This window comes from Mustela nigripes, chromosome 16, assembly GCF_022355385.1.
Source record: "Mustela nigripes isolate SB6536 chromosome 16, MUSNIG.SB6536, whole genome shotgun sequence".
Classification (NCBI taxonomy): domain Eukaryota; kingdom Metazoa; phylum Chordata; class Mammalia; order Carnivora; family Mustelidae; genus Mustela; species Mustela nigripes.
In genome coordinates, this window is record NC_081572.1 from 24,900,178 (window position 1) to 24,925,773 (window position 25,596).

Sequence of the window (25,596 nt, forward strand, 5' to 3'; positions counted from 1 at the left end):
GCAGCGACGCATTCCGACGAGCTGAATAAGCTGCCTGCGCTGGCGGTCTGGTCTCGAGTCCCTTGCGGGTGGGCGGCAGCGGGATCAGCGGCGATGCAGATCCCGGAGAGCTGGAGAGCGCGGCTGCCGGTGCCCGGAGTCCCCGCAGCCGCCGGGCCTCCGCCACGACCCTGCTCCGTTCGCCCTGGGCCGTCCCAGCTCCGCCAGCTCCCTAGCGTTTCTGCCATTGAAACCGAGGTTCCCAGACTGCCCCAGTCGCCGTGACACCCCGGCACACCTCACCGAGAAGACCCCGAGGTAGCTGGGCCTGGAGCGTGCGCACCGCCCCTGTGATCTCTCGGTTCTGAATTTCTCTACCGCGGGCTGCCCCGGGGGCGGGCCCCGGCGCCAGCCTCCGTGAGGTCACCGCGTGCGGCGGCCAATCCGCGGCGTCTAAGTGGGCGGTGCCCCCGTCGGGTCCCGGGAACCGAACCCAAGAACTAGACTAGGGGGGCCCCATGGATTTAGGGGGGAGGGGAAAAGCCATGGGGGGCACCCCTTCGGAACCCCTTTCCCAGGCTCGCGCTCTCCGCTGGAAGAGGCGCAGAGAGACACTTTCCCGGGAATCCTAAGTGTGCGGGAGACTGGCTGGGGGCTCAGCCGGTCCCAACGCCCGAGGCTCAGAAAAAAAAGAGTTGGCAGAGGGAGCGGACTACGTGCCGGGCCATGGCCTAGGCCCTTCGGCCCCGGCCCCGGCCGCAATGACCTCTTTGCCCTGCCCCCTCCCTGGCCGGGACGCCTCCAAAGCCATCTTCCCGGACATTGCCCCTGTCCCATCGGTAGTGGCTACCTACCCGCTTGGCCTGTCCCCCGCAACAGCAGTCGCCTCCGATTTGCCCTACTCTGGGCCTTATGGCCACCTCCTGTCCTACTCCTACACTGCGCAGGCGACCCCGGGAGACACCTACCTGCCCTGCCAGCTACCGGTGGTGCCCTCTGAGCAGGAGCCGAAAGCAGGTAAGTCTGGCCGCCGCGGCTCTTCCCACTCTGGGGTCCTGATCCCGTGCGTCCCTAAACTTCGCCCTCGCCTGGTTGGGCGCAACTAGCGGGATTCAGACCTTACTCAGATTCCAGGGGATCTGGGGGTTGGGGGGAGGGCGAAGGGATGGGGCGGGAGACGGGGGGAGGGGCGGGGGCGAGCTGATCTAGGTCTCCTTTTCCAGACCGACCTGGTTTCGATTTGCAGTCGTGTGAAGCCGGGCGGCTGGGCTCCCTACCCCACCCCCTGGAGCAGCGGGGTTGTGTGTACCTACGTGTAACGGAAAACTGAAACAATCCAGATGTGGGTGTGGGTGCCTAGCCCCTGCCCCAGGATTCTTTCCGTCGTGCACTCCTTCCCTACCCCAGTAGTCTCTCCGCGTTTGTCTGGTCTCAGAAAGCAGCCCTCAAGCCAGAACCAGACAAATGGAAGTCAGGCCGCAGCGGGAGGGCAGTGGAACTGGGGGCTGATTCGGGCCCCTCCCCCCTCCCTTGGCGGGTGCCTGAATGTGCCGGACAGAGACTGGAAGCTGGCCTGGTGGAATGGGGGACGGGACCCCACCACTCATTGTTTTAAGAATGTAACTACAGGTGTGTGGGGCAGTCTCTAGCTGTAGACCCTGGTCCCCTCAGCCTTCTTGCTGAAGGAGCGGGCCCTCTGGGACATCTCCACGGATGTCCTTGTCGTTGTGGGGGACGGATTAGGCCCCAGTTCCTGTTGTCTGGAGCAACATGGAACCCCTGAGAAACTGCTTACTGGGAGGCCTCAAAAAGGCCAAGGAGTTAGCCTGTCTTCCTGGTCCTGGGCCTGGTATGGCCGGAATGCTTGTAACCCTATACGTAGCCACTTGTACTAGCTCCGAATTAGAGCTCAGGTCCCCTGTCCTCCTGCTCCCACCTAATTGCCCCCACGATTGTCTTTAGCACAGTCTCCTCCAAGGACGCACACCCACTGGATGGGAGTCGTCCTTGGCCAAGATATCTCTCTCCGTTACTCCAACACAGGAGCTCAGAAAACATCAGAGCCAGAAGCGACCCTAAAGATTTGGGAGCTCAGCCTCCTCCATGGCCAAACTGAGGCCCAAAGAAAGCCAATTTGCACTTGGCCCTTGCAAATTGACTTTCGATGCATGAGGCCAGAAAAGAGGATTTTAGGGAATTTCCTCAGAGCCCCCAAAGTTAATTGCCTTCTGTGCCAACTGGGCTGCCTCTCCCAGGCCGCTGGGTCTTGTCCTCTGTTAGAGGAGAAGCAGTTGGGAGAGGAGGTTTGTGTGTTTGTTTGGTTTTGGGTTTGTTTGTTTTTTTTTTTAATACAAATTATCTAGTTTCTACAAACGAATCCCTCAGAGTCTTCCCTTTAGTACATGGCACATTTGTGTGTATGTGTGTGTAGTGGGGCTGAGAATTAGATAGCCTTGTCCTTCAGATAATTGTTTATAGGGTTAGTATTTTCCTTCCTGTCCTCTGCATGCCTAGCCTTCCCTCTGCCACCTCTAAGGATGAGAGAGTGGAGAGTTCCTTTACAGAATTTCCCCGGATCCAACGAAAACCATACATGTGCTTAGTCTAGATGGTTGCATTTTTTCCTCCCAAAGCTGGTGGATTTGCCCGATCTAGTGTGAATGATTGGAGTGTGAGAGAGGGCTTGAGTCCCCCTTTTGCCCCCCACTCCATGCCCACCCCTGCTTCACGGAGAGATTTGGCTCCAAGAGAGCCCTGCCACCACCCCGGGGGAGCATTCCCCGGCGGCGCCGGGGCCTCCAGGGAGGCCTTTGGGCTCCAAGATCGCCACCAGGGCAGATCCCAGTCGCGACTTGCCGCCGCTGGTGTGGAGAAGGGCAGCTGTCGGGGAAGGAAATTGAACGGGCGCCCGCCGGGAGAGCGAGGGAGCCGAGGGCTGGAGGAGTTCAGTAGCCGGGCTGCCTCCCAGGCGCTGCGTCCCCGCCCGAGCCGCGCGCTCCCCGCAGCCAGAGAGGCGTGGGGGGATCGGTCGCTGGGCAGCCAGCCTGGGGCTGCGAGCCTATGGGTCGAAGCAGGGGAGGCCGGACAGGCGCAGGCGGGAGCGGAAACCCAACGGTTTTTCTGGGAATTGGCCGAGGCGGAGGTCGAGGGGGGTGGATCTGAGAAGCCTGCAGCGCCTAGGGCCACGGGGTAGGGATGCGGGGGAGGTGAAGGCAACCGGTCACCGAGGCCGGTCCGAGGCGAGGAACTACACGTCTGGGGGAGCACGACTGGAGGGAGGGGCGCGGTGAGAGTGCGGGTCGCGGGCGGACACCAGCTGCCTCTGGGCACCGGAGTCACGAGCTCTCTCGGCTGGGGTGGCCCATTAGACCTGCGTGGAAAACTGCAAACGTGGCCCTAAGCCCGGGGGCATTTCGGCCACTTTGTCCTCCCAGTCCTATCACCCTAATGGAATGGTCCCGGATTGTCCCCACAGATTGGCGCAGGTTGGGGCCGCTCGAACGGGAAGAGGAGGACCCCTCGCCCCGCAACCCCTGTATTCTAGGGCCACTGTTACTCCGCGGAGGTTCCTGGAGTGACTGGGCCTAGGGGCAGGAGGTGACCAGACCTCGCGGGGCATCCCGGCAGCGCGGCAGCACGATACTGGAGCGCCCGCAAGGGCCGGCGCCGACAGGCGCTGCGCGCTCTCCGAATCCCGGTCCCCATCCTCGAGAGCCGTGAACCCCTCTGTGAGTGTGATGGGGCGCAGGAGGGGTCGCCTCAGTCCCACCGGGCTTCTAGGGTCCCAGAAAGCCGTCTGTCCCAGCCTGCCGCCCATGGGGGAGGAGAGAGCGGGTCACGCCTGCAGGTTGCACCTCGGGAGAGGGCCCGTGCCTTGCAACAGGGGATGGTAAACCCTGGGAGACCTCTCCATACTCCCATGCTGAGGAGGGGGGCGCGTGCGCATCCTGGCTTTCAAGCCCGCTTGGTCGGGCCCTCTGACCCATCTCTCCTCTGGCAGCAGGGAGGTTGCCACACAAACAGGTCTCGGGCCTCTGAGCATTTCCCTGGCTTTCCCTCCGCCTGGAATGACCTGCCCGCGTCAGCGATAGGCCTCAGCCCAGCCCCCAACCGAGCCTTTCGGGCCCCGCCCCGCCCCAAGCTGGCGCCACCGCACCCTCTTGAACTCTGACCTCTGGCCCCTAGCGCCACCTGTACCCTCGCTCCGACCCTTGGAGCTCTCTTCCTGGGGTCACAGAACCCGTAAGAGTGGGAGCTCCCTGAGGGCAAGGACCGTTTCTTGTTCCACCTGGCGCACAGGGGGCGTGGGTCGGAAGGGGGCGTGGAGCGGAAGGAAGAGGTGGGCGGAGTCCGGCACCTGCGTTTCTGGCCCGTCCGAGGCCTACATGCAAACGAGATGCAAATGAGCTCCTGGAGCTGCGCGTCCGACCCTCTCACCTCCCGGCACGCACCGCCTTGTGCTTCCCCCACAGACTCGGAGAAGCCGCCGCTGTCCCCGGAGCCCTCGGAGCAGCGCCCGCAAGCCCCGACCAAGAAGCTCCGCAAGCCGAGGACCATCTACTCGAGTCTGCAGCTGCAGCACCTGAACCAGCGTTTCCAGCACACGCAGTACCTGGCGCTGCCCGAGAGGGCCCAGCTGGCCGCGCAGCTCGGCCTCACCCAGACCCAGGTGAGGCCGTCCCGTCCTTTCTGCAGCTAGCCTTCCCCAGATGTGTTCTCTGGGAACCCACCACCCTCCCCAGGGGGATGCCCCAGGAGTCCCCCAGACCTGTGGTTGTGGGTCTCCAGCATGCGTTAAGAGCTGGCCCTCAGTTTCGTGTGTGTGTGTGTGGGGGGGGGGGGGTTAAAGGTGTGTTTGGGGAGGAGGGGTGGATGCAGGTAGAGGAAGGCGCCCAGACGGGGAGAACTGGATACTAGCTCAGGGGCGGGACCTTGGGCGACTTGGGGACTCTGGAGGACTGCATCACGTCCCCAGCCTCTGCCCTGCTCCCAGGACTGCGGTGCGGGTGAGTCCCTTTCCCTGGCTCACCGCCTCCCACACGCACACCCCTCTTCATCTTCCCTCTTTCCCTTCTTCTCTCCAAAGGTAAAGATCTGGTTTCAGAACAAACGCTCCAAATACAAAAAGCTCCTGAAGCAGAACTCTGGAGGACAGGAAGCGGACTTCCCTGGGAGACCCCCCTCCTTGTCTCCCTGCTCCCCACCCCTCCCATCCCTCTGGGATCTGCCCAAGGCCGGGGCCCTGCCCACCGGTGGCTATGGCAACAACTTTGGAGCCTGGTATCAGCATCACTCCCCAGATGTCCTGGCTCCATCTCAGATGATGTGAGTCCAGGGAAGGGTGGGTCTGGCCCCACCCCCACCCCATCCTCCACAAAGCCCAGGACCCAGCCCACCTGTGCCCCTTCTGGTCTCAGAGGAAACCAGCTCCAGATGGGTTTTCTCAAGTGGACAAGGAATTAGAGGAGAACAAGCATGGGGCGGAGTCCAGTCTCCCTTGCCCTGTAACCTAAACAGCCTAATCAGGACTTTGGTCTTAACCCACCGCCCCCCAACCACGACTATGAACTGGACACATGCCCTCCTGCTGATCAGAGGCTCTGGAGGGAAAGTCGCTGGCTGAAGCTCAGACTCCTTCCAGGACCCCTAGTCTTCCCACCCCTTCCCTGGACTGCAGTCTGCCACAGCCTGGAGACGAAACCAAGAAACACTTGAGTATTTTTTCCTCTCTGTGTGCCTTGGGTCTCACCCAACCCTGTTATGAGCAAAAGCGGAAATGAAGTGGGCATCCCAATTCTTCACAATGAGCACCATCGGGTGCCCCACCCCATCGATTTTTCCCGATGGTTGGCCCATTAGCCCCATGACTGATACACTACCTTACCAAGGTAGTACCACCCAAGTGGTACCTCACCAAGGTGAGGTAGAAGAGATGCCAAAAATGTGGAATTTGTGGACCTATGGGTAACTCATCCACTTCTAAAAAAGACTTCTTCTTCCCATGTCTGTTCAGTTGCAGTGGATAACACATCCAATTATCCTTATTTATTATAAGTCTAGCCCCTCCTTTCCCATCTTTAATATCTAACAACCCCACAAGCATACCTTCTTGGAAACCCACAGGGTAACACTTTGGAGAACATGGGTGGGGCGAACAGACTCTCTGGATGCGTATAAGAAGAGACACCTCCAAATAGGGAGGGTGGGCTGGCAGTTCATCTCACAGCTCTCTGTCCAAAGGAACTGCTTCTGTTTATGACCCATCTAGCGTCCTCCATACCGGGAGCTTTTGGAGATTAAATCTGTGCAAAAGCCTGGGCCCTGGTTGTGAGTCTGTTTCCCAACTTCTAGCGGTGAGTGTTGGTTGTTCATCTTCATCTCCTGCCGGATTCTTCCAGCACTGAACTAGAGGACTGGATGCAAGTTTTACCTCTGCCACTAACTAGCTCTGCTGCTGTAGCTCTGGAATGTTCTAATGACCATTTTCATACACTCCCGTGTGAAACTGGAAGATGTCAGTACTGCAAATGACCCAGGTCTGAATGGTCCTCACCTGTAAATTCTGGCCTTGTCCAGATCTGGAGGGAGCCAGGGCCAGGAGTCCCCATGCCCCATCTTCCTGTCCCTGCTCACCTGGCAAGGTGACATGCCCACTGAGCCAGTCCCGTCCTCCCAGTGTGCTCCTTGGGCTAGAGAGGTCCCAGCCCACCTAGGGGAAGGGGGAGGAGGAGAAAATCCCAGAAGGACCTGGACTTCTCCTCCATCCAACAAAGTGAAGCTGCTGCTCTGTGTTAGATCCTGGAGATCCCCGGGTGACTGAGGCATACTGGGGAGCCAGACGGATGGCCAGCCCCTCGTGCGGTAAGGGCCGGGTTAGAGGAAGTAGTGCAGTATAGTCAGGGGCTTCAATTCAGCCTGGACCCAGCCATGCATTCATGGCCTCCACACCCCATCACACACAGCACCCAGTGACAGAGAGGCCCAGGAACAGGGCTTCGAACAATTCAGGGAATCCAGCCCAGCTTTGGCCCAAGGGATTGGGGGAGGGGCCTCCAATTCCAGGCAAAAAGTTCCCGAGTCATCTTCCCTTTTACTGCCTAAACCTGTTCCCAAGCACTGAGAACTGGAGGGGCTGCCTTAGTTGGAAAATCCCACCCAGGCACTTTGAGCCAAACCCCCTGGCCCAAGAGAGGCCCAGGCTGGGGTCTCTGTAGAGTAGAAGAGGTACAAAGTCAGTGGAACCCCCACCCCAGGTAGCCTGCTGTCAGCCCCTCCTAGGCCCCTTCTGGGTCAGTGGCCACCCCCACTTGCCGCAACACACCCGGAGGGTTATCCTGCAGTTGGCAAAAGGCATGGAGTAGGCCAAAGCCAAGATCAGAGCCCTGAGGAATGGGGGTGCCAAGAGCTGAAACACCCCCTCTTCCTCTGGGTCTTCCCCTGCCCCTAGCCTGCAGCTCCACAGGCTCTCAGGGCCCAGCCCCAGGTCCCTCCCCTGGGTCTTCTCAGAGGCCACAGGCCCTCAGGGAGGCTGTTCCTCCCACTGCAGGTTACACTCCTCTTTCCACAGACCCAAGATAAGATCTACCGCCCCATCTCGGAAAGCCTCCAAAGGCGAGATTAATTGGACAGCCCAACACGAGTCGCATCGTTAAAACAACAGCCCAGGTTGTAAAGTTAAGTAGCAGAAGGAGTGTAATTACCCTCCCAGCCAGAGGCCAGCTGCCCCCCTTCCATACCCCATCCACCTGACCTTTCCAGGGGAAACGGCGGGAGTCCTTTCCACTTGGGAGCTGGTCCAACTCCCTGGGCTCCTGGGTGAAGATGGGCTTGAAACCCCAGGTGGGGGGAATGTGCCCCATTCACCAACCTCAGGCCATCGGAGCTGTAGAAGGGGAACCTAGGGTTCCCCGTGAAGACTCCTCTCTCGGAAAATCGGGTCCATAAAGGAGCCAGGACAAACTCGAGTGGTTAAGAATGGCAGTTTGAGCCTCCAAAGTGTCCAGCTCTGCTGTGTGACTTTCATCAAGTTACTTAACCTCTCTCTGAGCCTGGTGTTCCCCCCCCCCCCCAGGATGGGAATGCTAATAGGATCAGCTCCGCTGTGTAGCTGTGATGGTGAAGTGAGATAGTACTTGTAACACGCTTGACACTGTGCCTGGAACATGGTACGCGCTTCACAAATGGCATTTATGGCTGCTGGGTGATTATCAGGGAGGAGGGGTCATGGCCAGGGTGAGTTCTTACCGCCACCACCATTCATTCGCCTCTCACCTCCCTCTCTGCCTCCCCACGGTTGGGAGGAAGAATGGGGCTGGAACCTGGAGACCCACTCGCATTCCCTGTCACCACCGTTGGAAAGCAGGGCACAGGCAAGGTCCTAAATGTGGAAGGGCATCTAAAATCAGCTAAGACTGGAGAATGGGAACCCGGAGGTCAGGGCCCACTCTCTCACCTACAAGGTCTCAGCCACAGGAGAAGCCGACTTGGGGCTTCCCTCCCCTCTCCCCATATGCTATTTTAAGACAGGCCCCCCATTCTCTCCCCCGACAAAATGAGATTCAATTAATTTAATTAAAGCAATTTTGGGAGCAGCTCCTGAAGGTTTCCAATGTGAGATAATTACAAGTAATTTGCTGCCGTGAAGAGGAAGAGAGTGCACAGGGTCTGGGGGCGAAGGAGGCAGCCCCTTTCCACCAAACGGTCGCAGATCTAGAGGGACTCCACATTGCAATCTTAACCGCCCTCCCATTGGCCAAATTACTTGCAGGTGGGAAGTGGGAGAAGGCGGTGGTGGGAGGGGGCTGGGGGGAAGACACGGAGTGACAGACCCCCCCTCCCCCATCCCCAAATCTGCTGTGCGAGGTGGGGGTGGGGAGCGGGTGGTTCCCCGACAAATTGTCTGCATAGCCCTTGTAGCTGATTACTCAGCTCCAAGCCTCCTCTGAGTCTGGGTGCCCGAACTTGCCTCTGGGATTGGATCCAGAGTCAATGGAATGTTATCCGGGGTAGCTGAGGCCTGTGTAGACGGGGTCTCGGAGATGCAGGACTTCCGCAGAAAGTGTAAGGGATGTGGGTAGAGAGGGGAAAGGCCAGAGGAGGCTACACCGCCGCCGACTTCTTCAACTTCTCCCGTTCCAAGGCGGTGATGATGCACCCATTCTCCCTCCTCCCCTGATGGAGTTCTGTTGGAGCCTCCCCTCCGATTCTTTCCATTGTTGTGGTGGCAGGGGTGGGGTGGGGTGGGGGGTGGGAGGCAAATCTCTCAGCTCTCAGTCCTCAGGATCACAGAAGCCTCTACCTTCAGAAAAGCATCCCCGCTGGTGTTTCCCACCCCCAGTCACGTGGGTAAATCTTTCCATGCCGAGACTCCTGTGGTCTCTGAGGGGACGGTCTGGGCGGACTAGAGGTAGCCAGGTAGCCAGGAGGAGTGAGAAGCTGAGGAAGATTGGGTGAGTGTGGCTTCAGGCTTCTGGGAAGCCCCCTGTGAACCCTGCCCACAGACAGCTGGTTTTCAAGGGACTAGGGTCCCCTTTTACTCGGGAGTTCCGGTTCTAGGCGATGAGTAACGTTTTTTGCAGTAATGGTGGAAAAGAAAAATTCTCTGACACCCAAAGTATTTCTCTCTCATGTCCTCCCTTCTCTGCCATTTCTTCCCTTATTTCTCCCATCCTGAGGAGGGGTGAAGAGGAAGGCCTCCAGCTCTGATTTCTCTCTCCCCTAGCCCTTGCCACACCCCTTCTCCCTGGAGCCATTGAGCGCCCTGGTGACTACTGTCTCTCCCCTTCCAAGATGAAAAAGCCTAGAGAGGGTAAAGGGCTGCCTCTCCCCCTTTCCTGGCCAGCTCAGATGGGTTCAGAAGGGGGAATCAAAGACCTTTCCGCTCCCATCCTCAAGATACCAGAGCCTTGGGCAAGGCACAGAGCCAGACAGACTTTGGCACAGGGACTCCACAAGTGCACCCACATTTCCACCAAAGAAGGTGCGCACACAGGCAGGCAGCCACGCGGCGGTGCACACGTGGTTGGCAGAGCCGCACACAGACACGTGAGTGTGTGCACACGAGGCCTCACCACGATTGTAGGCGGACACATGCACTCGCAAGTTTATACACTCATAGAGAGAAGGACAACACACAGGGCTGAGCTGGGAGGAGGCACGGGGACTTAAACACAGGCAGATAGTGAGAAATAGAAACATACCCAGAAACGCATAGACTAGCTTCCCTGTGTGTATGTGTGTGTGTGTGTGTGGAGTGCAGACGGCTCTCTCTCCAGCTCTCTCTCTCTCTCTCTTCCCCCACCCACCTCTCACTCTGGTCCTTTGTCCTAGCTCTCTGTCTCCTATTTTCAGGGAGGATTTCCCTAGTGAGCAGCTGGGGAGGGAGACTGAATGGCCACAGAAACCCAGTAATTTTATTATGACTTTATTTTCTTTGTTCCCTGAAGCCTTGCCTCCTTCTCTCCCTGAGCTGCAGCAAGAGAGCCTGTGCTAGCCCTCCCTGCCACATTCCATAACTCCCAGATGAGGCCATCGTGTGTGCATCGATTCCAGCCAAGGCCCAGGAACCCAAACATTGTCCTCTCTGAGATCCCCACAGATTCCCCCACCCCTATTCCCAGCCCTGAGGGCAACCCCAGCAGCCGGGAGGGAGGAAGGGGACCTGTGCTGCTCTGCCACTACTTGCTGTGACCTTGGGCAAGTTACAAACCCTCTCTGAGGCTCAGATCAATTCTCCTGCCAAATCATGTGTGTGTGTGTGTGTGTGTGTGCGTGCGCGCGTGTGTGTGCATGTATGTGTGTGTGTGTAGTGGTAGAAATGTCTCCACCACCACTTTCCACTCCGGTCTGGAGCTGTGTAAGGCAGAGCCTGTCTCCCATCAGACTGGAGGCTCCTGAGTACAGGGCTTTGCCTCCCTCGTCAGAATAGGTGCATTCAACAGCTCTTTCCAACCCTGTAGCTTGATGACTCTAACGTACTCAGCCCCATTGGCATCCTGGGGGATATGTCTGGCCAGCCCAGGAAGGGAGAGGAGTTGGCCCCAGCTTCCTCCAAACATCAAGGATTCTGATTCAATGCCTCATAGTGCCAGACCTTCTGCTTCTCTGGCCCAAAAATGGAGAGATGACTTCATTTCCAGGGGAGGGTGCCACTCTTTATGGAATATATGTGGAACATATTCCTCTCAGCTTCATCTGAACCATCCCTTTTAGAGTCCAGTTGAACTTGGGGTCAGATGGAAGAAAGATCCTTTGGCCTGCATGAGGAATTCCCCTCTGGTCTGCGGCCCCCACTTTCTCATCCCCCTGCTTCAAGCCGATGAAGAACATCCAGCCCAAGTCATGAGGCTGGGAGCAGGGCATCGAATTATCCAACAGAAATCATGGGGCTCCCTGGGGGGGATCATTCTTCCCCCCTCTGCTCAGGAATCCCCTCAGCCTAGAAGCCCACCCCATGATCACTTGCTCTGTCCTGTTTTGCCTGACCCTTCAGGACTCGTACTCTGCCCTCAAACTGGGTTGCCAGACAACAGGGCACTGGCCTCTGCTCTCAGACTGGGGGCTCTCCCACTCAGTGGTTCCTTGCTCTGCTTGACCACCCCTCTCTCAACCCTGGTGCACGCATTGTTTTTCGGGTGGAGGGCTGCCTGCTGATGAGGGCACATGACTCTTGCCCAGGTCCCTCCTCGCCCACTGCCCAGCCTACCCGCTGCTGCACCACCAGCCACCAGGCCACTCCTCTAGGGCTGGACCCAGCAGTTGCTTTCTCTGTCTCTGCAAGCCGGGGCCTGTTGCCGACTCCTCCTCCCAGCCCCGGAGCCACCGGGAATTCTTTGCTCCAACAGATCCTGGGGGAAGCCAGACCACAGGAGCCTCCTGACATGCCCCTGCTGGGCTCCTGTCACATTCCCCAAGCCCAGGGGGATCAGCTGGGTCCACCAAGGCAGGCTTCGCCCAACCCTTGTGATCTCCTCAAGTCTTCCTACCTCCCTTTCCAAAGACTGAATCTGCCCTGGGACTCATCCTTTGGGGGATGACTTTGGGGTCTTCCCACTCCCAGCCCCTTGGCAGCCCCATCTGCACAGAAAGACTTAGTCCTCCTGGCTCCTTGAAAAGTAAAATTTGCCTCCTCTGGGGAGACTTCATGGAGTCTCTGGAATGTAGACCCATAGCTCCAAGGCTTTGGGCCAGTCACTTTACCTTCCTGGGTCTTCCTTTCCTCACTGATGCAGTGGGGATAAGGATCAAACTATCTCAGAAGGTCATGGAGACCCGGAGAGTGTCTCCTTGGTATGTTGTGAAATATACCAAGCGTGCCAGGGGATATGGGGACTTAGGTCTTTCACCTTGGCCATACCAATTTGGTGGCAAAAGTGTCCCTCTTCCCCCACTCACCTAAATTCTCCTCTGACTCACCAGCTTACCCCGCAATGGTGAAGAGGACACTTCTGGCTCCAGGAACACAAAATAATAAAGAACCAAGGGCTGAGTTCCAATCCCACTCTGTGACCTTGGGCCAGTTTCCTAACCTCTCTGTGCCTCACCTTCTTCAACCGGTGAATTAAGATAATGACAGCACGGTCTTCACAGAGTCCTGGTGCGGACTACAAGAGTGAAAACACAAAAGGTATTATATGATAATAAAGTAAGGATTCAGCAAGGATTAATTATCATCACTATCTCTGACCAGAAAAACCTTCTCTGCCCAGAAGAGATCTTGCCCCAGAACTCTAATGCTTCTGTTGATCTCCACCTGTGAGCGGAACCCCAGTCCAGTTGTCATCCCCAGAAACCCAGAAACCCCAGAAATGCGAGCGGTGGGCTGCATTTCAAAGCTGCTTTGAGAAGAGGGCAGGAAGTTCCACAGGAGGCTGGCAGGGTGATGATGTCTGATTGTGCTAGAATCCCAGTCCCCAGCCCTCTAGGAAACCCAAGTGAGGAGGCAAGACCATCCAGGAGCTGCCTGGCTCAGAGCTAAGGCAGAGGCATGTGAGGCTCCTGGCTTCGGCTTTCAGGAGAGCTTACCCCTCCTATAACCCCAGCATTCCTTCTACCAAGCTAAGAAGCTCAGGTAAAACCATTCCTTTTTACTGATATTTGATTGTATACCTGGAAAACTCAAGAGACTCTAGGAGGGAAAAAAGACAGAATTAAGAACATTTTGGTATAGTGGCTAGATACAAGATGTACAGAGGATATCAGTAGCGGTTTTCTAGCAATAAATAAGGGGAAATATTCCTATGAGAATGCAAATACAAAATAACACAGTACTCTAAGCATATAGTTGGGGAGAGCAGCTCTTTAGCTGATTAGTAACCAAAAAGTATTAACCTCTGCCCTCTTAGCTTCTGTTGGCACCAAGGCCCAGCATATGGGTCTGCCCTTGGTGGCCATCCTTCCATCACATCTGAAGCATGGCAGACTTAGACTGGAATCAAGAAAGCGATTTTCCAGTAGGAGGAGAAATTCCCAGTATGAGAGCTCTGCCCCACTCAGAGGAGGAGGGATCAGCTTTGGGCCTACTGAGGGTGCCTAGAACTCCCTAGGCCAACTGAGGAGGGCTGGTTTCATTGAAAACTAATAGAAAGTTTGTTGAGCTACATGCTAAGCCCTTCATATGTATTTTTTCATTTCCTCAGCAGCCCTGCAAGATAGGTATGATTAGCTCCATTTTATAGAGGAGGGAAAGGGAGGCTCAGAGAGGGCAAGTGACTTCCCTGAGGTTACACAGCTAGTAAGTGTCCAAAACCAGGGCGTGAGCTCAGGAGTGTGCATACATGTGCCTGTTTGGACATGTGTGTCCTAGCCTACAGAATGACAATCCTGGTGTCTCTAAGGGCACAGGGCAAGTCTGAGAACAAGGGGAAAGGTCCAGCCTGGCCCCCTACACTCCTTCTTTCCATTTCACTCTTGGAGTCCATGGGGTGGTAAGAGGCTCACAGACCAGGGATTCAGAAGGCTGAACTCTGTTTCACATTCATCGGGGGACTTTAGGGGAAGCAACAGAACTTCTCTGAGCCTCAGTGATCTCACCTGTGAAATGGAATAAAAAGTGCATTAACTTTTCCACACAGTTGAGAAGATCAAATGAGACAATGCCCGTGAAAGCTCCCGGCATAGGGTGAGGATACAGAACGTACTCAGCATCTTCTCTGCCCACATCTTGGGAGGATCTGAGTCTGTGCTTGGAAGCAATTTTCTCTTTGCTTTCCTTCCTTAAACCCACCAGTCTCCTCCTCCCTCTGGCCTCTTCCTCCCTACCCTCCCTTAGCCAAGGGTATGTCTCTCCCCCTACCTCCCCATGGGAGATTCCTGAGCTCAGGGCAGGCCTGCCTGGCCCCAGGGGTGGGTGTGGGACAGTGCCACACGCATTGCATGACGTGGCCAGGCACTCTCAGTGCACAGGGAAGGGCACTCTGCTGCCTTTTGCCAGGTTCAAGGTGAACTGCCTGGGGTCGGGGGACACCCCCTGCTCCATACCAGCTAATCTTCTAGGGTGTGGAGTCTCCATGCCCTGCTTACTCAGCAGACATCTCCAATCCTGCTCCAATTTGCCCCAGGAGACAACCAAGAAGTTTGAGCCTCTGGGCTTCACCCCTTCATCCCCCACCCTGAGGGTCCCCTCCTCAGGTCAGCCTCCTCCAAAGGTGCTTATCCTGGCTGCCTTGTGCCCTTAAGCCCCTCCTCTCTCGGACCACCAACCTTGGGCAAAGCAGCCACCAGAGCCTTCCCAAGTGCTTCCAGGGCCTCTGAGCTTTTCAGGACTCCAAGGGGCCCAACAGGCCAGTCTCATACTCCCCCCACCCCCCCTCCCAGCAGGAGCCTCCAGAATTCACCAGCCAGTGGACTGAACCCATCACAGCCCCTGGGAGGTGGTTGCTCAGATCATTAGGTCTGACCCACTTGTCATCCAGAGAACATTCTTGCTTCTGCAGTCTGCAGGCCAGGGTTTCAGAGCCCACTTAGTGGTGCCTGCCCAGCTGTGGCCGGCTTACGGGCAGGGGAGCCCCCAACGGCCCACTGTAGCACTGTTCCGCATTTGCTATGTGACCTTGGGCAAGTCACTTGGTCTCTCTGAGGCTGCTCCCCAACAATTAGATAAGATGATGCACAGGGAGGGTACCATCACTGTCAGCCTCCGTGCTAGCTCAGAGCGGCGATTGGGTTTTGGGCTTTCCTCCTCTTGAACCCCCAAGAGCTGAAAGACAGGAGCAGGTATCATCCCCCCTCAGACGCCCCCTCATCTGCTGGGAGCAGGAGCCGAGGCCGAGAGGGTTTGTGTGAGGGGCCCGAGAGCTCTGTCCACTTCCTTACTCATTCAGGCACCCTGGGCCTGTGCTCACTGGGCAGCCTGTGCTGGGCGCCAGTGGGGGTGGCACGTCCCATCCCCATCATGTTGCCATCCCACCATGCCCCAGTCCCTGCCCTCACCCCCTGGGGCCCCCAGAGACCTTGGTATAAAGACGTCCACTTGTCCTCCAGCCCAGAGTGGACAAGATATTCATGGGGTCCATGCTCCATGCTGTGAGCTGGGGACAAGACAGTCAAGATGGCAAGATGCATAGAAGATGCCACAGAACTGGGAACTGGAGCCCGGGAAGTCACCCTGTCGGTTTTGACTAGCAGAAGCGAGTGACAAAGGAGAAAGTGGGGGGATGCTGGGGACCCAGGGTGGGTGACAAGAGAAGTTTGGCTGGAGGAGCTGACTCCAGGGCTTCTGTGGGAGGGGGCTGGGCCTCTTCAAAGAGCTGCAGGCTGGCCTTCTGGACTCCCTGGCCCCAGCCTTCTCCACCAGCCCCCACCTGCCCCCCCTGCCCCACCCCCCCCCCCCCACACACCCCCAGGGTCCACCAGTCAGCACTGCCTCCCCTTCCCCAGGGCTGCCGGGAAACTCATCTCCAAGCACTTTCTGGCTGCTACGTCTCCCAGTCTCAGGCTGCTGGGTGGCTGGTAAACAGCTTATTAAGGTGATTAACGCTGCAATTAAAGCTAGAAAAACAGAGGCCAGGGTGCTGGCAGCAGGCTCCCCCTTCTCCTCCCCCCTCCATTCCCCTCACCTCTCTGTTCTCCCCTCTGCTTCCCCTCCCCTCCCCTCTTCTTCCATCCCCTCTGGGCTCCCGTTGAGGTTGATGCAACTCAGGCAGTCTGCCTTGGCCAACCGGAGCCCTCATCTAGGGGCTGGGAGGTTGCACACCAGGGGTCCTATCTCAGCTGCCCAGAATCCCCCTGGGCACCAAGGTCTGGGGGCGCCCTTAGACTGGGGAGCAAGTGGTAGTGATGGTGTGTTGCCAAGGCGAATGGTGTATGCAGGCTGAGTGTGTGTGGGGGGTGAGAACTCGAGGATCCCCTGTCCAGGACCCCATGCAGGGAGGGGCCTCCGCAGCAACAGGAGTAGAGAAAATCTGGGGCTGTCTCTTCTCCGAAGGGGGGCAAGGAACTTCCTTTCCGCAAGTTCACGGTGTCAGGGCCGCTGCCAGTCCATCTGGGGGCTGGGAACCACCAGACCCTGCCCTTCTTTGAGCCCAGTGTCTCTAGAAGGACTTAGGGACCTTCTGGATCCCAGCCGCCCCTTCCTTCAGCAGCCCTCTGGCCAGTCAGGAGCTCTCCCATGAGCCTCCTTCCTCTCCATCCTGAGTCTTGCAAGGGGAGTTATTCTGTAGCTGGTGCTCGAGGGAGTAGATTTCCAGACCCCAGCTCTGCCTGCCATGCTGTCATCCTTCTTTCAGGGCATAAGTCAAATGTCGCCTTTTCCACGGAGCCTTCGCAGGACTCCTTCCCCACCCACTGCCCCTGCCCTTTCCTGGACAGCCCCGGCCGTCCTCCCGGACTGGGTCCGGTCTGCCCAGCTGGGGGCCTTTCCACAGCCAGCCCCGCTTCTGGTCTGGAGCACCTGGTACAGGTATGTGCCTCCCTTCCCTAGACTCCGGGCACCTGCTGTGCCGGCTCCAGGAACCCCCTGGCATGGAGCGGACACTCAGTAAATACTGGCTGATTTACTGCTTTTGGGAGAGCACTGACTGCTCTTCGAGATGGCTGCATTAAGGGCAGCCTGCGGCTTGGGTATGAATTGAGGGTACGGAAAGGCGGAAGGGGGCATGAATCCAGGTGGAGAGTCAGCCCCTTCTCCCCGCCCTGTCACCATCATCACCACCCTCACCATCCACCATTGTCAACCGCAACTGTCATTAACTGAGCCGGACTCCCTGAGTGCTGGGTACCTTGTTAGGCATTTTACTCACATTATCCTATTTAATCCTCTCAACAACCGTACTAGGCAGGTAGCATTATCCCCACATTACAGATGGGAAAACTGAGGCTTAGAAGGTTAAAGTGACTTGTCCAAGATCACACAGCCCCTGAAGTGGTGGAGGCCAGATTCAGTTCAGGTCGGCTGACTCCAGCACCACATTCCTGACCACACCATTAAGCTTCTCATCCGACCAGCCCCTCCCCGCTCCACTTCTCCTCCAGGGATGAGCCCCGGGAGGAGGGCTGGCTGACTGGGGTGGGTGGAGCAGCCCGGTGGCAGCGGCAAGCTCCGATGCTCTGCCCTGGGGTGCCTTAGTAAACTGAGCCGCAGAAAAGCCCATTAAGAGCACCCAATCTCCGGACAGACCTGGGTGCAAATCCCAGCATCGCCACATGTTAGTTATGGGACCTGGACAGAGACTGAACCTCTCTGAGCCTCAATCTCCCCATCTGAAGAATGGATACTACGTCACCCACCTCCCCACCTGTCGTGAGGGTCCCATGCCATACCTGGCACAGAGTAGGACCGTGGCGATTGTCAGCTGTTACTGAAGTTTGGAGAACAGCGACCCCCAGGGCAGACTGGGGTTCCCTAGCACACCCCTCCCCGCCCGCTTCCCAAAGTTTATCAAGAAGCACCTGGCAAAAGATGGGCTCAAGTGGGCCCCCCCTGGCACCCTGCCAGCCCCCCCCCCCAAGTCCTTTTTGTGCGCCCCCTGCCCAGGGCCAGGGAGAAGGGCGAGCTGCGTGGCCTGGAGGTGAGGAGAGGAGGAAGGGGAGGTCGGGGTGGGGCTGACCCCCCGCGGGAGGTCACCGGGGCGGTTAATCCAGCCTGACAGAGCGGGGATGAGCAGGGAGGAATTAGGGAGCTTACAACATCCTTCCCTCCCGCAGCAGCCCCCCCGCCAGCCTGCCTGCCCAGCCGCCTCCTTCCTTCCTCTCTCTTTCTGCCCTTTTTTTCCCTCTCCCTCCCTTTGCTGGCAGCCCAGCCCTAATAAAATGCAGTGTCTCCAGCAAGTCTGCCCGGCTGCCGCCTCACCGCTCCCGCCTGCACGCAGCCCTCAAACCAAACTGCTCAGCGCAGCCCCGCCTGGCAGCTGCCACTTAACCCTTGCCAGCCCGGCTGGCGTCCGTGGGCGGAAGGCCCTCCTCCCTTCCGCCTCCCTCAGGCCTGGGGGGAGGGAAGGCCGGCCTTCTGAGAGGGAGAGGGGTGCTGGGCGGGGGCTCCCCACCGTTCTAGAGCCCAGCCCCTGAGAACCCACCCAGGCACAGGTGCCCAGGATTGCTGGTCTACCCTGGTCCTGGGACCCTTCCTTCAGACTTGGGCTTGGTGCCTCCCTACAGCACCCCCTCCCCAGGCCAGCAGGGCGGGGCTTGTTGTCCCCATTAGACAGATGAGGAAACTGAGGGCCTCACAGGGAGGTTTCAGGCCGAGCTGGGTCACCCCGGCTGCTGGGTGGTGTTGCTGATTCTCAACCCAAGACTTCTGCCAGCACGGGGAGCTGCCTCCGTCTTGCTGTGTGCGTGGGCACGTCCCCGTGTATAACCCCGAGGCCACGGGAGGGATACATGTGTGTGCACCTGTGTGTTGGGCACCTCTGTCTCTGGTAGCGTTATGGCTTTGTACGTTTGTGTGACGCTAAGGGGGTCTCAGAGGCGTGTGTGTGTGTGTGTGTGTGTGTGTGTGTGTGTGTGTGTCTCAAGTGGGAGTTCATGTAGGTGTGAGGGAAGAGAGAGATGTCACCGCGCGTCTCGGTCCACATGTCTCAGGGGGAAAGGCAGCTCACAGGTGTGTGTGCGCCTTCACGCAGTCTCCCAGCTGCACCAGCACGTGTCCCTCACACCCTTCCCCTCATTCCAGCTCGTCCGGGTCCCTGTCTCCAGTGTCAGAGGTGAGCAGCCAGAAGGGGTGGGGAGGGAGCCGTGCTGTCCCCCCTCCCCGAGGTCTGGGGGGCAGTAGCAAGAAGGCTCAGAGTCAGGGCGCAAGCCTGAGAAGGGAAACACAGAGCCCACTCGATGTGTTTGCTTCCCTCAGTCCGCTCGGATCCCCGGCATGGGCTGGGGGCATGGTGGTGCTCCCCCTGCCTGAGGCCTCACCCTCACCCCAAGCTGGAAGGGACAGACCAGAGAGTGAGGGACCGGGGAGTGCCTGGGCGTGGAGGCAGGGGGTTTACACACGTGTGCAAGCATGTCTGCGTGTGAGCCCAAGATCAAAGAGCAGCCCTGAGGTGACCTGGCGGCGGCCGTGGCGGAAGGCAGCTGGCTGGCAGGGAACGCCAAGCGGCCAAGCAGAGTGGAGTCAGGGAGGCCACAGCCGGGAGCCTCCCACCCACCCCGACCTGCCCCAGTCGGGGGCAGCCACAGGGTCAGGAGCACCTGCAACCAGGGGCCAGGCCCAGCCCAGCCCTTGAGACCAGAGTCCCAGCAGTGGATCCTCAGGACGCAGAGTTCCCCAGGAGCCCCTGGAAGCTCAGAGGCCTCTCTGTGTCCAACACCTTCCCCAACTCCCAGGCCCTCCCCGAGAGCTGTCTGCCTCCAGCCTCCAGTTCAAAGAGCTCAGCGGTTATTTTCTTCTTTTTTATTAACGTTATATATAAAGATGGATCCAGTAAGAAAGCAGAAATGAGAAGGCTGGGAGGGAGTGGGAGTTGGCTTCGTTCCTGCCCGGCTCGGGTGGGACTCTGAGATCTACCTCGCTCCCGCACCTCCCACCAAACCCAGATCCTGCCGGAGCCCACATCCCTGTTTCTCTCTGCTCACAACGCATAGGCAGGTATGTCCAGGAGGAAAAGGCCACATAAATAGGAAACCACAGTAGGGAGGAGGCTGTTTCTCTCTGTTGCTCTTAAAAAAAAAAAAAATTACTATATATATAGCTAGTCTATCACCTCCCCTTTTCTTCGATGTTTGACTACATCAGGGTGGAGGAAGGTTGGCTCTGGCAGGACGTCCGGGCCAAGGAGGGGCGGCGCTACCAGCCCTTCAGATGGCCACCCCCTAACCCCTAAAGGCACGGAGCTGTCGCCCTCCCCTCTTTCCCCGTGCACCTCACCCGCCATTCTCCATCTGCGGGAGCAATCTGTTTCCAAAGTCACTGGAAAGGGGATGGTTTGGGGTTTGTCTTGCCTGGCATGCTTCCTTGGAGATTTGGGGTTTGGCGCCCAAACTGCCAACTTACTGCAGGAGAGAGAGGAAGAGGTGGGTGGGAGTGGGGCAGAGCTGAGGTGCCCATGCAGGGGAGACTGGTCCTATCTGGTAACAATGCCCTTTGTTTTCCTAATTTTCAACAGCTTTTAAAACCAAAGTTGTGCAAAGTCCTGTACACGGAAGAAATGGGTCCTTAGGAAAGACCCCTGAGACCCACCGCTCCTCTCCGACCAGAGGAGGAGAGAAGACAGAGATGGTTCCTTGAGTTCTTCCCTCTAAAGCCACAGATATTAAACGATTCCCTCACTTGGGGGGATTTCTTTGGTTTAACCCTCAAATCTGAAATGAGGGCTAGAAGAGCAGGCTGGGAGCTTCCTGACATCCCCACTCTGAGTCCTGGTCACGATGTCCAATGTCTTTTTGACAGAGGGGATGCTCAGGAAGTGGGGAGCCACAGGTGGCTTAGGAGGGACCAGGCCTAGCAGGTCCTGGGATCCTTGGTGCCTGGTGCCCCGGCCCGGGCCTGAGCTGCAAACGCTCCGTGGTCTCCCTGGTCCCCAAGGTCTCCAGTCTGTGGAACGAGCACTAAGTTTTAGAAGCTGGAAGGCAATGGGCCATTGAAAGCCAATCCAGGCTCCTGGAGCAGAAGGGGAACGGCTGTCCCAGCTGGAGTGGAGTGCCCCAATATCTGGAGGGGAACCCCAGTGCCCAGGCAGGGGGAGGGAGGTTCAGGGGACATCCGTGGTCCATGCAAATTTCATCTGGAAGCTCTCGGGTCCCTGGAGGAAGGGGCAAGGAAAGGGGGCAAGGGGTGCCTTTTCCCCAGTGCTCCTCGATGATTCCTGAGTGTCGGCTAGGACAGAGGTGCCTTCTGCCTGGTCCGGGGTCCTTCATGGGAGGTTCAGGCCAGGTGGGTGCTCAGTACACAGCCCCAGGGTTGGGCGGGGGCCCAGGGGAGGCGTGATGCAGGGCGGCCGGCTGAGGCGGCTGCTGCTGTAAATGGGGTCCACTCAGGTTTTGTGCATGGTACCAGGAGTTGGTGGGGTCGTCCAGATAGCTTGGGGAGGCACTGTATGGGAGCGGTGGGGGCAGCTGGCTTCGGGCAGGGGCCGGAGTGGAGTGGGAGGAGGTGTCCCAGAGGGCGGGGGACGGTGGTGAGTTGCAGGCCATGGAATCACTGTTGTTGGGGCTGTGCTCCAGGGGCACCTCCCCGTTCTTGTAGAGCTTCTTAAATTTGGAGCGGCGGTTCTGGAACCAAATCTTCACCTGCGTGGGAGGGCATGCAGAAAAGGGGGAGCAAGTTAGCCTTTCAGGATGCTCAGCAAAAACCCCAAGAGGACCCAGCCTAGAGAGAGCAAGCCCAAGTTCAGCCCACCCCATTTTACACACAAGGTCCAGGCAAAACCCAAGGGTTTCAACCCAGGGCCAGCATCTTTATTCTATCTGGGCTAGAACGTGGAGAGGAACATTCCACTCCCTGGGTCCAAAGTCCGCTCTAGTGCGTGACCTTGGGCAAGCTACTTAACTTCTCCCATCTGCAAAATGGGGATGCTGAAAGCCCCTACTTCATAGGGTCATCACGAGGCTCAAATAAATTCGGATGGATAAAGAATTTAGGACCGCCTGTGTGGTAAGCAATCAACAAAAGGCAGCCAGTGGGGTGGGGAACGGGCAGTTCGTGGCATTTGTTCACATAAGAAACCCATGGGCAGAGGTGCACAGACCTACAGAGACAAACACACACCCACGTAAGCATCTCCATGTGCAGGAATGCACCCATTCACAGCATCGCACTCACACACCAGCTTATAAAGACACACACAGGCTCAGAGGCACCCAGGTAAATGCCCTGTGAACATGAGCACCCATGGGCACTCTGGGACTGGCTCACGGGGGTGACCTGGGGACTCAGGAGCAGGTGAGCCATGATTCCCCACATTTCCCTTGGGGTATCTCCCCCTCCCCCTGCTGTTCCCCACCCCATGACTGATACAAACAATGAATCAGCTCCTCACGGGGTGACCCAGATTCCCAGCGGACAGGGCCCCACGCAGCCACCCAGGTCCGCCTGTCAACACCTGTAGGGATCCAGGCATCCAACAGCCACTCCCCCCTGAGCAGGGCCAGCCTGCTGGGGGGCTCTAGGAACAGGCTGGGGGGAGGGGTGGAGCTCACCTTTGAGTTCTCATCCCCCTTTGGTGGGGTATCTCCCTCCTTGGCTTGGTGCAGAGGAAGGGGTGAAGCATTTGGGTCAAGCACTAATGTGGTGTTTGAGTAGAAGCGAACATTTCTGTACACATGCTCGCCAGTGTGCACAGCTGTGGATACAGCCATGTACACGTGTCCCTCCATCTATAAACACAATGACCCTTGAAAGGTCACACTCCTGTTGCGACCCTTCCCACATGTACACTGGCCCATTGGCATGTGTGCAAATGTACACGCATACACACGTGTATGTACGCTGCTACCCACACACGCCTGGCCTGCTGGCCCGGAGGGGGGGCCCAGACGGGAGGTGAACTCCTGTTAAGTGAGGGACAAGCCCTGCGGAGAAGCGTGGGAGCCAGGGCGTCTGGAGCAAGGGGAGGATACCTCTCCTTGTGGCAGACAGACACAGTTGCACAGGTTCACAAATAATGCACGCCTGTACACGTTTTAATGCAGAAACTTCCGACAGCAGTTGTGGCTCGGCATGGGGGAGGGGTGGCCTTCGCTCTACGAGCGAGGGTTTCAAGGGCCTGCCGGCGATCTCAAAGGCCAGCCAGTTTGTCGGCGCCTGGGGAGCCCCCGGGTCCCGCGCGGCCCCACCAAGCCCCAGCGGCCGTCGCCGGCCCCTCACTGACCTGTGTCTGCGTGAGGCCCAGTTGCGCGGCCAGCTCGGCGCGCTCGGGCAGCGCCAGATACTGGGCCTTCTGGAAGCGGCGCTGCAGGGCGGCCAGCTGGTAGCTGGAGTAGATCGTGCGCGGCTTTCGGACCTTCTTGGGCTTCCCGTTCACCATGCGCACCTCGGCTTCCGGCTCCTCCTTCACGGATACTGCGGGCAACGCACGGGGCGGGGGGGGGGGGGCGGCTCAGCCTGGGCCTGCGCCCCCTGCGCCCTTCGCGCCCCCGCGGGCAGTCCCAGGCTCCCGCCCAGCGACTCGCTGCGGGCCGCCCGCCTGCGCGCTCCGCCGCCCGCGCCCGGGCAGGGTGTTGCGGCGACCGAGCCGGACCGGGGGTTGAAGGCGGAGACCCGGACCCGGCGGCCGCCCACGACGCGCGCCCCCAGCCCGCAGCTCCGCGCCCGGGCCCCAGAGCGCCGTCCCCGGCGCCGGCCACCCGGGCGAGGACAGCCGAGGCTTCGGTCCGACGCCTGCCCGGCTCGCCTCCCAGCCTCGCGTCTGCTCGCCACCCTCCTGCCGGCCGCCCCCTTCCCGCCCCACCTTGCCCTCCGTCACCTCTCTCGCTCTTTCCCTCCTCTCTCCCTTCCTTCCTTTTTCTTTTCTAAACTTTTTTTTTTTTATTAAATCTTGGAATCGTTTTAGATTCTCAGAAAAGTTGCAAGCATAATACAAACTCCCTCTTCCTTCCTTCCTTTCTCCTTCCTTCTCTTTCTTTCTTGGCCTTTCTTGGGTTCCTTTCTCTCACTTTGTCTCTCCACATTTCTCTTTCGCTCCTTCTCCACCCCTTCTCTTTTTTTCACTTTTCCACTTCTCAGTCTCTGCTTCCGTGTGTGTGTGTGTGTGTGTGTGTGTGTGTGTGTGTGCCTTTCTCCAAGTTGCCCTTACCATTCACCCCCTATCCCCGGCCCATTTCCAGAGGGTCCCTGGAGTTTCCAGTCCCGGTTGCCTAACCCCAAGCCTTGCCACCCGTTGGAAGAGTTGATGTGCCGGCGAAAGCAACTCGATTCAGAAGTCCCCTGACACCCCTCTTCTCCTCTCTCCTCTAGCTGGCCCCATCCTCACCGAGACCCCGGCGCACAGCCTTGCGACTGAAAGGTTGTCTGACCCCTCTGGGGTCACTTAACCCACCCTGCCTAACTTTAGACAGCACTTTTATTTTTTTAATCCCCTCAACGCGTCCCTAGATCTGGGGTTCAATTCCCCGTCTTTCTCTCCCTAGGGGAACCCTCCAGGCTCTCACCTGGATCCTGGGCGGGCAGCGGCTGCTCCCGGTACGCCCCGTATTGCCGGTAGGAGGCTCCATAGGTATATTCCGACTTTGGCGAGTAAGCGCCCGTGCCCGCAAGCCCGTTGAGATTGAACTGGTGGTGGTAGGTGTAGGGGTTCACGGTCTGGCCGTAGGGCTGGCCCGAGTAGTAGTCGTGCTGGGGAGCGCTGTAGTAGCCCAAATCGGTGACAGAAGACTCGGGCAGGGTGGGCGAGTCCTTGGAGCCCGCATGGCAGCTCAGCGAGCTGGAGATGTCGGTCAGGATGCTGCTGAGCTTGCGATCGAAGGAGCCACTCATCCTGGCGGGCGCCGCGGGTCCGGGGGCCGGCCTGGGCCGCCGAGCCGGAGCGGGCAGGAGCGCGGAGGAGGCACAGGAGACGAGGCGGGGGTGTGCGTCCGGGGGGGGGGGGGGGGGGGGGCCCCGCGGGTTCTCGGGGGAGGGGAGGCCGAGGGGCGCCTAGACCATCGCCGGCCTTCCGGCGGTCGCTGCGCGCCTCCCGTCGCGTCCCAAGCCACAGTCAAATGCTGCCAGCTCCGCCCGGCCAGCCGGTTATAGACTCAATAGTGGAGTCGCGGAGGGAGGCTCCTGCGCTCTGATTGGCTGCAAGTCTTGCCTTCGAGGCAAAACATGCTCTTGCGCTCTTTCGTTCTCTCTCTCTCTTTCTCTTCTCTCTCCCCCATTCTTTGTTGTTACCCAAAACACACACACACACACACACACACACACACACCCCTTGTTACTCCTCCCGTGGCTCCCACCCCCAGTTCAGATAACCCCTCCAGCGTCTCTGCAGGAAGGCGTAGGGGGCGGGTGTCTCTGCCGGGCGCCCCCGGGATTTGCCAGTCTGTCTGTCTCCCTGGCTGCGGCTGGGAGGTGGGCTTAGGTGCGATGGAGAAGCAGGGGAATTTGCCCATTGGGCGTTTGTAGAGGGAGGTGGTCCAAGGTGGTGTGTGTGTGACACTATGCAAATAACAGGCGGACAGATGTGCCCAGAATGAGAAAGACCCAGGGCTCATGAAAATACTTTAAATTTCTTTTACAATCAGAAGAAAAGGAACAGACACTTTCAG

General features: G+C 58.3%; 2 protein-coding genes across 2 annotated transcripts; one reads left to right on the plus strand and one right to left on the minus strand.

Annotated features, from left to right (window-relative positions):
• Nucleotides 1-457: 457 nt before the first annotated feature.
• On the plus strand, nt 458-6,291 carry DLX4 (distal-less homeobox 4). Its single transcript, XM_059378505.1, has 3 exons — nt 458-996; nt 4,452-4,648; nt 5,066-6,291. Exons 1-3 carry the CDS (start codon nt 741-743, stop codon nt 5,306-5,308), a joined length of 696 nt encoding a protein of 231 aa, XP_059234488.1. The 5' UTR covers nt 458-740; the 3' UTR covers nt 5,309-6,291.
• A 13,545-nt stretch (nt 6,292-19,836) lies between these two features.
• DLX3 (distal-less homeobox 3) lies at nt 19,837-25,089 on the minus strand. The gene is made up of 3 exons (XM_059378639.1): nt 24,499-25,089; nt 23,220-23,410; nt 19,837-21,639 (listed from the first exon to the last, which is right to left on the minus strand). Exons 1-3 carry the CDS (start codon nt 24,821-24,823, stop codon nt 21,292-21,294), a joined length of 864 nt encoding a protein of 287 aa, XP_059234622.1. The 5' UTR covers nt 24,824-25,089; the 3' UTR covers nt 19,837-21,291.
• Nucleotides 25,090-25,596: the final 507 nt, after the last annotated feature.